General features: G+C 46.0%; 1 protein-coding gene across 1 annotated transcript in view; it reads left to right on the top strand.

Annotated features, from left to right (window-relative positions):
- Positions 1-12,777, top strand: part of LOC119390050 (nitric oxide synthase-like protein) — a 369,982-nt gene that overhangs the window by 335,847 nt on the left and 21,358 nt on the right. The window contains exons 16-19 of the mRNA XM_037657575.2: positions 4,544-4,718; positions 5,567-5,708; positions 7,152-7,236; positions 11,137-11,333. Of these exons, the coding sequence (XP_037513503.1) occupies positions 4,544-4,718; positions 5,567-5,708; positions 7,152-7,236; positions 11,137-11,333 (599 nt within the window). The remainder of the gene's footprint in view (positions 1-4,543; positions 4,719-5,566; positions 5,709-7,151; positions 7,237-11,136; positions 11,334-12,777) is intronic.

Genomic DNA, 12,777 nt, shown 5'->3' with positions numbered 1-12,777 from the left:
CGTGGTGTCGACCTCTGAAAAGAGAGAATGCGAACGAAATACGCACGTTTGGTAGAAAACCACAGAATGCCTACCTCGCTTATGATTAAGAGCACTCATAAGCCAAGAAAATAAGCCTTCGGGACACTAAAGCAGGACGCGAATTAACCATCACGTGTCGCGTGCAAAATAAACCGACATTTCAGCCAGACTAGCAGCTGTGTACCATTTTGCTGTGTCGGAAACAACGTTCGCGTGGAATAGCAAACGCGGAACTTCGCTAATCTCGCGTTTGACAGGGGCGGTAAGCGTACGCAAAAATTAAAATGGGTCGCGGCGATAGGTAGCATGATAGAACTGCCATGTGTGAAGTCTGCTCTATAAGCCAATCTCATAGAAGATGTACAGTTCATACTTCATAGCGTTTAGTTATTGTCTTTATCTTTTTATACTTAGTTATTTATCCAAGTAAGGAGAACGCCGTGGCTCTCATGGTACACATAACGTTTGGGACAGACTGGACGACGAACACATTTGAGTACGTGTGTTAGCACGAAGCGCAAACTTCTTTCACGTCGAGAGTATCACGGTTAGCTGCTACTTACGGAACTTAAAGCCTCCTACACCCTCTTTCTTCTATTATTTTTACTCTTCTACCTACTTCCCTGTGGCGCGCGCTTAGCAGTGCTGCCTTACTGGCTACTGAAAATCGCGCCACTTTTCTTTTCCAAGCAACAAACCGTTCCCACCGAACGTGCATTTGTTTCCAGAGATAGCGAGACAGAGAGAGAAAAAAAAGGAAAAAGAAAAGAAAAACTCTGGGAAGCTTATTAGATTGCACCTGGTTTTCAGCTGGATTTCATATCGCATGACTGTGAAGTTCATGCTCTCAACATATTTTCTTGCACAAATTCCTGTGGTCGAATGCCTATATGGCTAATTCCATTATCAACAAAGTATGTCTTTCCCATGTATACAATCGCGTATCAGAACTTTCCAGGCCACAGCCTGCGCGGGAACGCATTGAAATTCAAGCTTAAGGGCGGCTCTCGTGTGGTTTGAAGGGCTGATAAGGAGAGCAAACTGTGAGTAGACATAGTAATCCAAATGATCGGCAGCACGAAACGAGTGGACGCCTCTAATCTCTCACTGCGTCGCGCTCAATTTGAAGGTCACTCACATGTGAATGGTGGATGGCCGCTCTCTTTGCTTTAACCCTTATCAGTTTTGCAATAAAAGCGTCGCACCGAGAGATTGCTTCGTACAGCTGTGGGCGTCAGCTCAGTTTTCGCTTTCTGTATCAATATACAAGCGATGAAAACGAAAAAAAGAAGAAATCTGTTATTGGAGCGCCCGTCAAATGGGCCATCATTTTGGAGAAAGCGGGAGTACGAATAGGAGCTTTTGCACAATCGGAAAAAAAAGCGTTCTTTCTTATCCGTCCTATGAAAATGGTGAAGCCTTTTGAGAGCCGTTTGGCCCGCATTCGCAAAAAACCTTTTACGCTATCGAATTGATCGTGAGATCGAATTCCAGTCAGCGATCATGCTGGACGTATTATTAACAGAGCGTATTACGGAACGTATTAAGGGAGCGTATTATTATTGTTAATGACAAGAAAGCGCCGAGAAACGAAACGCTTTGCGAATTCGGTTTTATGGCGCGGACGTCAGCCTCTCAGTTCTCGCGTTGATTTGGGTTAAATCTACACATTGAAGGTCGCGGGTTTGAGCCTCACCTCTCCCCTCACTTATTTGATGTCTTCTTTTATTTGGCGCACTGAAACAGTCGGCTATCGCGCATCGCCGCTGAGCCCGACATCACGAAAGTCCTACGACGTAAGTATATAACTAACAAAATTTTACGAGACCTAATTTGCAGTAAGAGTAATGATGCGCGGACTGAGTTTAGACGAGAACAAAAGCATGCACAGAGACACAAATATGCTATCAATGCTTTCTTTTTCTTTTACATTTTTTTTACGCTGGAGAATTCCACCAGTATAATGTGCCGCATATCAATCTTGGTTTAGGTGCATCTTTTTGTCGCTTTTTACTTCATTCGTGTTAACATCGCGTGTTGGAAACTTCGTGGACCATGTACCTCCTCCTCCTTTGTGAGAGGGATAAATTTCTTAAGACGCGCATTCCCACATTATTATAATGCAGTCACTCTTACTTGTTTCTCGCGTCTGTCCTTGCGTAATTAATGAAGGTAATTATACTCCATTCGGAGAGTCACGGCAGGCACGACTCTCCAAAAGAGAGTTACCGTGTATCTTTAAAGCGAGTTATATACGTGGAAAGCCGGGACTCACCACAAGGAGTAACAGGCAATCTTTTCTTCTTTTTTTTTCTTGGTGCGCGGTGGTAGCTCGGCCAGGAAATGTGAATTTCATGCGGATAATTTTGTCTTCTGACGGGAAATTCCTTGACAAATGAATGTATCTTACCTATGTATTTCACCTGCGTACAGGCTTCTCTTCTGTGGGTTCTGTTTACGTCATTTACCATCATTTGCGAAGGAAGGAGGGTGCTTGCTTTTCTTTTTTCTATGCCAGCAAGCGATCCAAGGAAGCGTGAACCTCGTACACTGCTTACCATTCAAACCGAATGAAATCGGACTCCATTAAACCGGTTTATAGATCGCTGCTATTTCACTTCGGGTTCCGCTCCAGCTTAGTCCCGCTTCTATTTTCTTCTCGAAATTTCGTAACAAAACAAATGGGAATCGTAAATAGGGGAATCTGGTTGCAACATCACGTGACGCTTCGCTGGTTTCGCAGGCGAATCTAGTGTACAACCATTAAACCCCACGTGTCCTCTACGAATTTCGGTTCTTTTGCTTTTTCATTACACGGTACTCTTCTTAACACGTCCTGATCTGCCAGAAAAGAGAGAGCACGAGCTCACGGCTCTACATTCTTGACTTCGTACGTCTTCCAATCTTAGCTCGACGGTAACAACTTAATCTCTGCAGATTAGCATAGCAAATGGCCCAGTGTGGAACCTGGAAGGCGCACTTCCAAGTCGGAACGCCCTGAAGGAAGCACGTTTTGCCTTTTTGTTGTAATCTTTACTCGTATTGTGCCTCTAAGCGTGCAAGATCGTGGGAAGCTTGCCGAGTGTTCCACGGCGAACAGTATGGATTATGCAGCAGCCAGTAATTACGTTCTGCTCGGAACTTAGAACATATACATAAGCCAAATAGTATATTACATCACGATTCACTGAGCGAGAGTATGTAGGAAAGAGAATTTTTTCTTTTGCTCTGTGTGTTGTAATGTATCAGATTTAATAGCTGAGTGATCCTTTACGCAGAAAGTCAATGGTTGCTACGTTGTTGCTGTTTTTCTCTATTTCTCTTTCAGTTTTGCAACCTGCTTTTCTAGAGGTAGGAGTGAATGCGCAAGAGGTCTGCCTTGTGCAGTCCTGCATACGTCTTTATTTGTAATGGCTTGGAATAGAGCCCGTTCAAATGAGTGCCAGGATTAGTACTGCCTTTTTCGCTTTGTTTCGTAATTCTAAGGGTCTCAAGGGTTCCCTTAATCCCTTAAGGGAGGAGCCAAGTCTGTCCCATACCTTTCCTCAGTCGGACCTGTCCCGTCATGATAATGGCGGCCGACGACCCCTGACGTTGCATTCCAGGAACTCTTTACGTTCGAACTATAACCCCGGAAAGCCGGGGACCAAGTGCAGGCTGTTGTAAGAAGCCCGCCATTGCTCAGTTTTAGATGCGAAGCATCTCTTGCTCGGGGGTATGTTCCGCGGCGTCGGCCTGGGTGTCCGCACTCACACCACGCATGCGCAACTCTCCGCCTTCCCGCTCTCCAACAGCTGCGCGTTACTCTCTCCACTTCTCTCCCAGCACCTGCTTGCGCTTCTCCTGCGTTCTCGCTTATGCTCTCGCGGCGCATGCGCTACTCTCCTCCTCTAGTCTCCTCTTTCAAGTGTGAATATAAAGCGGGTAGAGCGCTGCGCGCGCTGTCCAGTGCTTGCTTCGGTTGACTCCTCTGAAATGCGGGCTCGACATGCCGAAATTCTCTTCTGCGCAGCGCCGCGATGAGCGCCAGCGCGTGCGCGTCCCCTCCCTCTTTCTCTCCTCTCCTCTCGCGCGCCTGTCGACCGCGTTCCCCGCTCGCCCTGTGAGAATTAACGGCCAGGCTAGAGGGAAGGCACGACGCGCGTAATATTCCTCTTCGCTTTCCACGACGCGAGGTCGGTAGCATGCCAATCGAACGCCAACGGAACGCGATCGTGCAAGTGCCCCGGCTTCGCATCGCCCCATGGTCCCCTTTAGCGGTAGATGATGTATTTTTTTTTTATTTTTGCATCCATGGCAAAGCTTGTGTTCTTTCGGGCTCATCCAACAAACGAAGGAGGGGGTGGGAAGGCTATGTTTTTAATAAATATTTTTCATTATTCGTTAATTTAAACACCCTACGTCTACTTTCGATTCATCTGCCTATGCTTTTCGGGCTGCTTCGAACCTCAGCTTGGTGTCGTACACGAAGCGAATGGCTCTTCCATATTGCAGGTGTATTAACACGACCCGCACTTTGCAGGTTCGCTGTGTTCGGACTGGGCTCCAGCGCGTACCCCAACTTTTGCGCGTACGGCAAGTACGTGGACAAGATACTGGGAGACCTGGGCGGCGAGCGCATCTGCAAGTTGGCCACCGGGGACGAGCTGCGCGGACAGGAACAGTCGTTCCGGTTGTGGGCCAAGACTGTCTTCGAGGTATACACGCTGCCGTTCACACACATTTCCATTACTTACGGTGACAAGACAAACACGCGCCCCCTTTGGCTGCATGCAATTGCTGCAAGCAAATGAGTAACACTTTCACTGCTACTTCTTTTCATAGCAACTGGTTGCAGCGCGATCCTGACACAAGGATAAAAGAAGCCGTGAAGAAGACACACACGCAGCGCCTTCTTCGTGCCTTCTTTTGTCCTTGTGTCTAGTTGGCGCTGCAACCAGTTGCTTCTAATGACCTCCCAACAAGCCGTGAAGAAGACACACACGCAGCGCCTTCTTCGTGCCTTCTTTTGTCCTTGTGTCTAGTTGGCGCTGCAACCAGTTGCTTCTAATGACCTCCCAACAAGCCCACTTCGCGGCTCTCATTCTTTTTGAAGTCCGTTATAATGAATGCTTGCTGTTCAAAACATTCCAGTGCCGACAGCGTTCTCCGCGGCGACGCGTTGAGATGACGAAAGCTTAGAAGGTGTGTACATTGTTTCAGCGTTCAGTGACGTGTGCAAAGGTTGTCGGTTTTTCGTAGCAGATCTCCTCTGCCCTCGTGGTATCTATGATTTGCCTTCCATTGTTGCTACAGGCTACGCGCGGAGTGTTTATTGAGAGCAAGCCAAGTTGCGACAACCTCGAAGCGAAACAATAAGCGCATGTACAACTCACCCTTACGACTATTCCTCACCCGACTATTCCTCACCCTTACCGCCACCATGGCTTCTACCATCCCTCACCCACATGCAGCTTTGGTCGTATGCGGCCACAATGCCGGTGATTTTGGCGAATGAACTTCCTATAGCTTACGAATGGCGCACATGTCGCATTTGTGCTCGCAGCAAGCGTGCGATGTGTTCTGCGTGGGCGACGATATCGGGCCGATCGAGATGACTCCATCGATGGAGGAGAACATCGCCTGGTCTCCGGACAAGGTGCGACTTTTCCAGAAGGCCACGGACAAGAACCCGCCTCTGGGCTTCGGTGAGGCTTATATATTCTCTATCTTTTTATCTTCCACCTTCTTGTTGAGGCATTACGGCCATCTGTGTACATATGTAAATAGTCCCTCTCTATCTTTCCCCAACCTTTGCTCCTCCCTCGTGGTTCAGTTACAACGACCATCATTAGTTCCTTCTTCCTTTCCTTCAGCCCCCTCTCCTTTTTTTCTGTAAAGATTTCCTCCGCTAAACAACCACTTACTACTACTGCTACTACTTCTTGCCTTTGAACAACAAAATTATTTATGTAATGTTGGGATAACGACGCGATGCAACATTGCTGTGTCGCATGTGGTTAGGCGTGGCATTTACGAATGCGTATTCGTGTCTCATTGGAATGGCCATCAGTGCGGCATGCAACATTTGCGCCTGCGAGGAGACGCTTGAACGCATTCTATGCAACTGCCCATCATACCAGTATCAACGACGTAGTATGGAAGCCAAGCTCCGTCACCTGGACTCAAGACCACTGACAGAAAAGGAGATCCTGGAACCTTGGCCTACGGTCTCGCATATGCGCAAGGCCACGAAAGCCCTCCTGTGCTTCTTAATGACCACCGGACTTCACGAGCACCTGTGAACTAACAACGCGATTTCGTGTTCTGTAGTTTCAAGCTAACTGTTCATCTTGCTTACTCTTCCTCTTTCTTCTCTACCCTTTCCTTTCTATTATTCCCCCTCCCCCCACCCCAAGTGTAGGGTAGCCAAACGACCCAAAGATTGGTTAACCCCCCTGCCTTGCCTCTTCGTTTCTTTAGTCTCTTTTAAAAGCGGAGGCGGCTCTTAGAGTCATTGCAAAGTACTTTACTTGTCCTTTGTACACAGTCGGCTCGCGCAAGATAAGGTGAATTTCATATCGTTGGGAGAGATCTTTGTCCTGCAGTGGGTATAAAAGAGGCTGAAAATGATTATGATAAAATTACAGACAGCGAAATGTTGAACATCGTGTCATAGCTGTATCCCAAAGCGGTTTCTAAATTTCTGAACTGATGAGCTAAATTCCGTAAGAGGTAGAACGACAGCAGTGAATTCAACAGCAACAAATTAAAAAGTGAGTTAGCTACCGGCGGTTGCAGGAAACCTCAGCGTGGCCTCTTTCATTTGATCGGTCGCTTTTCATGGGAACCATATTTCACATGATTCGCTCCGTAACGATTCATTCGAACACAACGCAATCGAAGCATATTTATCGGAAGGAAACCTTATGCGCACAAGCATCAATGCCTTATAGGTAGGTTGCCGGTGCTGCGCACTTTATGCACAATGAAAATGAAAGATCGTAGTGGAAAGCTGGTACTCGGCTCTCTGCACTTTTGATATCCCGAAGCTCTGAACGCTGTCGTGCTCCATTCACTGCAACACAGAAACAGCATATAGAAGGCGGCTTGTCTTAGATCCTCGTTACATGCTTCCACCCTCGCTGCAGGTCTGTCCAAGGGTTCCAGTCGAAAGGTCGTCGCAAGCAGACTGGTGTCTAGGAAGGTTCTGCAATGGGACAAGGAAGACGACAAGTGAGTTTCAACTTACTCATTATTTATCTACGACGTTTCTTCCGTGGGGTTTGTATTCCTTAACTTCAGTGTAACTGGCTCTGCATTACGCAACAGTTGCTTTATTTTCTAGTCCTTCCTCACTGCTTCAAACAAAGTATCACGGAAATTGGTGAATAATGACTGAATGCATGCATGCATGAATGCACACGCACGCACGCACGCACACACACACACACACACACACACACACACATGCACACATACATACATACATACATACATACATACATACATACATACATACATACATACATACATACATACATACATACATACATACATACATACATACATACATACATACATACATACATACATACATACATATTCAGTAACAAGCAGAAGCAAGCGTCTGTTTCGTTGCTTTTCTTGTTTAAGATGTTATGAATTCAAATATGCAACGTTACCTCCTGTTCTCTGTCTCGCAATAGAGTATGAGGAAGAACGTCTCGCCCTTTTATAGGCTTTTTTGATAGAAGCTGTTTTCTTGTTCTTGTTCTCTTTATTACTCGCTATCTTTAGGACCGCTATGTAGTTCATACTTCGCTTCTTTCTCTTATTTTCTCGTTAGCGCCCAACGCACTCATTTACTTCACTCGTATTTGCGGTCCCCGACAACCATCTCGTCTCACCTGTACGGTGCAGTCCCTCGAGAGTAATTCTCGATTTCGTCCGGCCCGCACGGAGCCCGTCGAGTCAGTCCCGAGCAAATTGAGACGCTTTGCAGCCCGAATACTCACACCTCTAGCCGAATGAGGGGGACCAAGGAACGATGTGCGATGGCGGCGCCGCCTAGATAGAGATCGCCGGTGTACCTTTCACGCAGCGAGAGCTATGACGTCCAAATGGCGTCTCTCTGTCTTGTCGTCGCTGGGAACACGTTATTTGCCCCCCCCCCCCCTTCTTTCTTACCACCATATAAAAGGGAGGGGGGCAGGCGTTGCTCAGCTCGTTGGCCTTAAAAGCTATGTTCAATCCCCGAACAGGGGAACGCTTATCGTTATACGCGCGCGAAAATGGCACACGTCCGTGTCGAAGAGGAGGATATTTCGTGTTACAAGTGTGTCTGCTCCTTGGTTATTCTCGCGCGATGAACTTTGCGTCATCATTTTCGTGTCCAATACAGCTCCTCATTCCGGTATTTCTGGCGCAGCAGCATAGCGGGCAGATGGAGAAAGGGGGGGGGGGGGGCGCCTTCCCTAATACTTCGTCTTTGCGCTGCTTTCTCATCGTAAGGGTCTTAGTGGGAGGGGGTCGGGAAGAGCAGAGGGGGGGGGGAGGCCACAGCGGCGAAACTGCCCCCCCCCCCCCCGCAGCAGCGTTACATACACTTTGGAACAAGGAAAGAAGGTGGCGTAGCGCAATAGTTGACAAGCTTGTGCTAATAACAGAGCACGTTTACACTGACTAGTTATTGAAAGAAAAGCAAAAACGATCAATAGCCGTAAAATGCATTCGTAAAAGAGAACACGAACATTATATAAACGAAAGGTGAAGAAAGCACGTTGGGTGTCATGATCTCATCATATCTTGGCCTTGAAAAACTAATGTATGCCCCCGAATTCCCACCGGGGATTTCTGCGATCGCATTTGAGCATTCTAGATTATACGACACGACGGCGAGGACACTTTCCAAAGACATTTTCGCGATTTTCTTGTTGTTGTTGTTGTTGTTGTTGTTGTTGTTGTTGTTGTTGTTGTTGTTGTTGTTGTTGTTGTTGTTGTTGTTGTTGTTGTTGTTGTTGTTGTTGTTGTTGTTGTTAGCAAGTCGGCGTTAGCAAGTCAGCGTCCACAGCAGGGTAATACTGCAAGTGGCCATGTACACATTCCGCCATCATTGCACAGTTTCATATGTTTGTCTACAGCTTATCCTGTAAACATGAAGCACAATTCATCCGAACACGGTGCAAAAGGAACGGGATACAGTGGAGGCCTCAGGACAAGTTCACTCGTCAGCTGAATGGCAATCATTTCGCGAAAATCTGAAGAATGTTCTCCCTCTGACCAACATTTGTTCGACACGTGCATTCAAAGTAACAGCGGTCCCCCCTTCTATAGCCGCGAAGTGGGAGTGCATGGGAACGTCGCAATCTCCTTTGCTTACCTCGTACAGCACGCTTTCTATTCACCAGCCGGGCGCCATGCGATAAGGCTTCACCGCCATACGAAAGAAGCCTCGTGGACATCTAATATCCTGGCCATTTAGACTACTTATATGCGCTTGATGTGGGATTAAGGCATTACAGCGGCCGTCGTTTGGCGTTGCAACACCGCGCCGCCTGCTGACGGGGCGCCTTTCGAGATTTTGCAATCTAATCATGTAATTAAGGTGCTGCAAAATAGACAAAGCTCCATAATTAGTGTCCCGTCCGGCGACTGCTGGACATAATGCATCGTCTGGACAGTCATTTAGCCCCTATTGCGGATGGCGCGCAAGCGTAATCAATGCCTGTCTTTCGCCGCTACCGAGGACGTATAATAACGCAGAAAAGATAAAACTAAAAAATTAAAAAAAAAGATAAAGAACACGGGATATAAGTTGCATTACGGAATATTAATTATGGATCTATCAATTTTTCTGCAACGACGTCTCTTGCTGTAATCAGACGTCTATCCCGAGGATAATGAATCGTTCCTATAGATCTTAAGTAATCTGTCATGCAGTCCTAAAGCCACACGACTGGGTGCCTTCGGCTGAGTGCGGTGGCCATTGGCAACGGGAAACATGACCTGTATGGTTCAACGGCGCCTCGTGCGCTTCGGCTGTTCTGTACTTGCTACAATGCAATGCAATGCAATGCAATACATACATACATACATACATACATACATACATACATACATACATACATACATACATACATACATACATACATACATACATACACACACACACACACACACACACATACATACATACATACATACATACATACATACATACATACATACATACATGCATGCATGCATGCATGCATACACACATACATACATACATACATACATACATACATACATACATACATACATACATACATACATACATACATACATGCATGCATGCATGCATGCATACATACATACATACATACATACATACATACATACATACATACATACATACATACATACATACATACATACATACATACATACATGCATGCATGCATGCATGCATACACACATACATACATACATACATACATACATACATACATACATACATACATACATACATACATACATACATACATACATACATACATACATGCATGCATGCATGCATGCATACACACACACATACATACATACATACATACATACATACATACATACATACATACATACATACATACATACATACGACTCTTTCTTGCGTATACAGGGCTTATATCTGTTCGTATACATATCATTTCAATCATTTTTAAGCAGCTACAGTAGCATTCATGGCCTGTAGCATGGCTGAAATCTGTAATTATCGTTAAACATAGGTCATCCCTTATTTCCCGCGTTGCACGCCTACAGTTTGTTTGTGATGTGGAACCTCTTAGATTGTGCAGTTCGCTATCGAGCGCGAGACGCCCATTAGAAAGCTTTAGAGTAACCGCGCATGATAATGCGTTTTCACTCAACTAAAAAAAGAAACTTTCTCATACTACAAATTTCTCACGCTACAGTCGGGCGGATGACACTGTTGCAGTTAATTTTATTGCCATGTGCCATTATAACAATAACTAATGTTTGACATTTTCAAAGACTATGGAATCGAATACAAAATTAATAGCCAAACAACTTTAGCTTTCTATTCGAAATTTCTGTTCGAACGAAAATCTACGTTTTTGTTCTTGCACGTCGCAGGAAGACCATCATGGTTGTCCTGGAGGCGAGCGGCGACAGCGAGCTGAAGTACGCGCCGGGCGACCACATCGGCATCTACGCTGTCAACAGGGACGACATCGTCAACGGCATCGTGGAGCGCCTCGCGCCCGGATCGGCAGATCCGGACGCTGTCTTCAGGGTCCAGTACCGAGACATCGTCCAGAATCCAATCACGGGTACGCGTGCTACTGCCCCCCACTTTAGGCAAAGCGTAATCCCTAATACACTTTTTTAGGAGGGCTTTGATTTGGGCTAGTTGGCTGCGACATCTGCGAGTTAACGGCACAAAATGCCAAGACACCAGAAACACGCAATACACAGGACCAGTGCCGAACTACCAAATTCCTAACATGAGTTGCTAGTTCAGCACCTGACCTGTTTCTGCGTGTTTCTCGTGTCTTCGTTTTTCGTGCTGTTTAAGTTACAGATGCTCTAATACTCATCACTTCAGCAACACATTGCGATTGACTTGGTTGATTTTTGTCCGCCTCGGTGGTACAGTGGCTTACGGTGGTCGACTGCTGACACGAAAGTTCGCAGGTTCGATCCCAGCCGCGGCGGTCGCATTTCAATGAAGGCGAAATGGTAGAGGTCCGTTACTGAGCGATGTAAGTGCACGTTAAAGAACGTCAGATTGTCAAAATTTCAGGAGCCCTTTACTGCGACGTGTCTCGTAACCATATCGTGGTTTTGGCACGTAAAACCCCATATTATGACTGACTGATTGGTAAATCTTTTAGTTATATAGCTCCATGAAAGCGCCGCCGTAGTCTTTTATGAGAAGCATTACTCCAATTTTACGGCTATTAAGAACTTAAATATATCTGGAAAACTTAATAACTTTGTTAATTAATTCGGTTTTTATGGCGCAAAAGCAGCTAAGAACATTAAGAACAAAATATGTCTGCTAACCTTAAGAATGTTTTTTTTTTTTTTTTCGCATACATCAGAAACTTGCGAAATAGAAAACCTAACCGTTTCCGTGCACTATTCAGCCCGGAAAATATAACTTTGATGCATTTCCAGCGCTCTTACTGTCCATTTTAGGGGCAAAGCACCTTAGGGTCTCTGCTTGTCGGCATGTCACGTCGTCGTCGCGATCCATCATAAACGGGTATGCGCCACAAAAATTGGGTATATCCCACTACTCGCCACAGGTCCACTAAACGTGAAGAAGGTAAGAGTTAGCCCAACAAATAGCTGAAGACGTATCAGGATTTAATTGCATTAATTAACAGAAATTTGTTAAACTCCGTCTCAAAATTGGTTTCTAATAGCCAAGTTTTCTCCTTTAAAGCATACTTCGTAGCATGTTGAGGTGTACAGCACGAAGGCAACTTACGGCAAGATCGCTGCTAATGGGCAGTGAAAGACAGAAGAAGAAGAAGAAGCACCTTAGGGTAAGCTGCATTCCGACGCAGTTTTCCGACGACGTTAGTGGAGCTGAAACACCCTTCCCTACATGCCCGGTTTCAAGCGTGGCATCACTAGTGCCTCATCGAAGAAATCGCTCTCAAAACAATGTGGCGCATTACATCGGTCAGGCCCTTCTTCTTCTTCTGTATCTTCTTCTTCTTCTGTTTCTCACTGCCCATTAGCAGTGATGTTGCTCTGGGAAAC

Source organism: Rhipicephalus sanguineus, chromosome 4, assembly GCF_013339695.2.
Source record: "Rhipicephalus sanguineus isolate Rsan-2018 chromosome 4, BIME_Rsan_1.4, whole genome shotgun sequence".
Classification (NCBI taxonomy): domain Eukaryota; kingdom Metazoa; phylum Arthropoda; class Arachnida; order Ixodida; family Ixodidae; genus Rhipicephalus; species Rhipicephalus sanguineus.
This window is presented reverse-complemented; position numbering and strand designations above follow the sequence as displayed.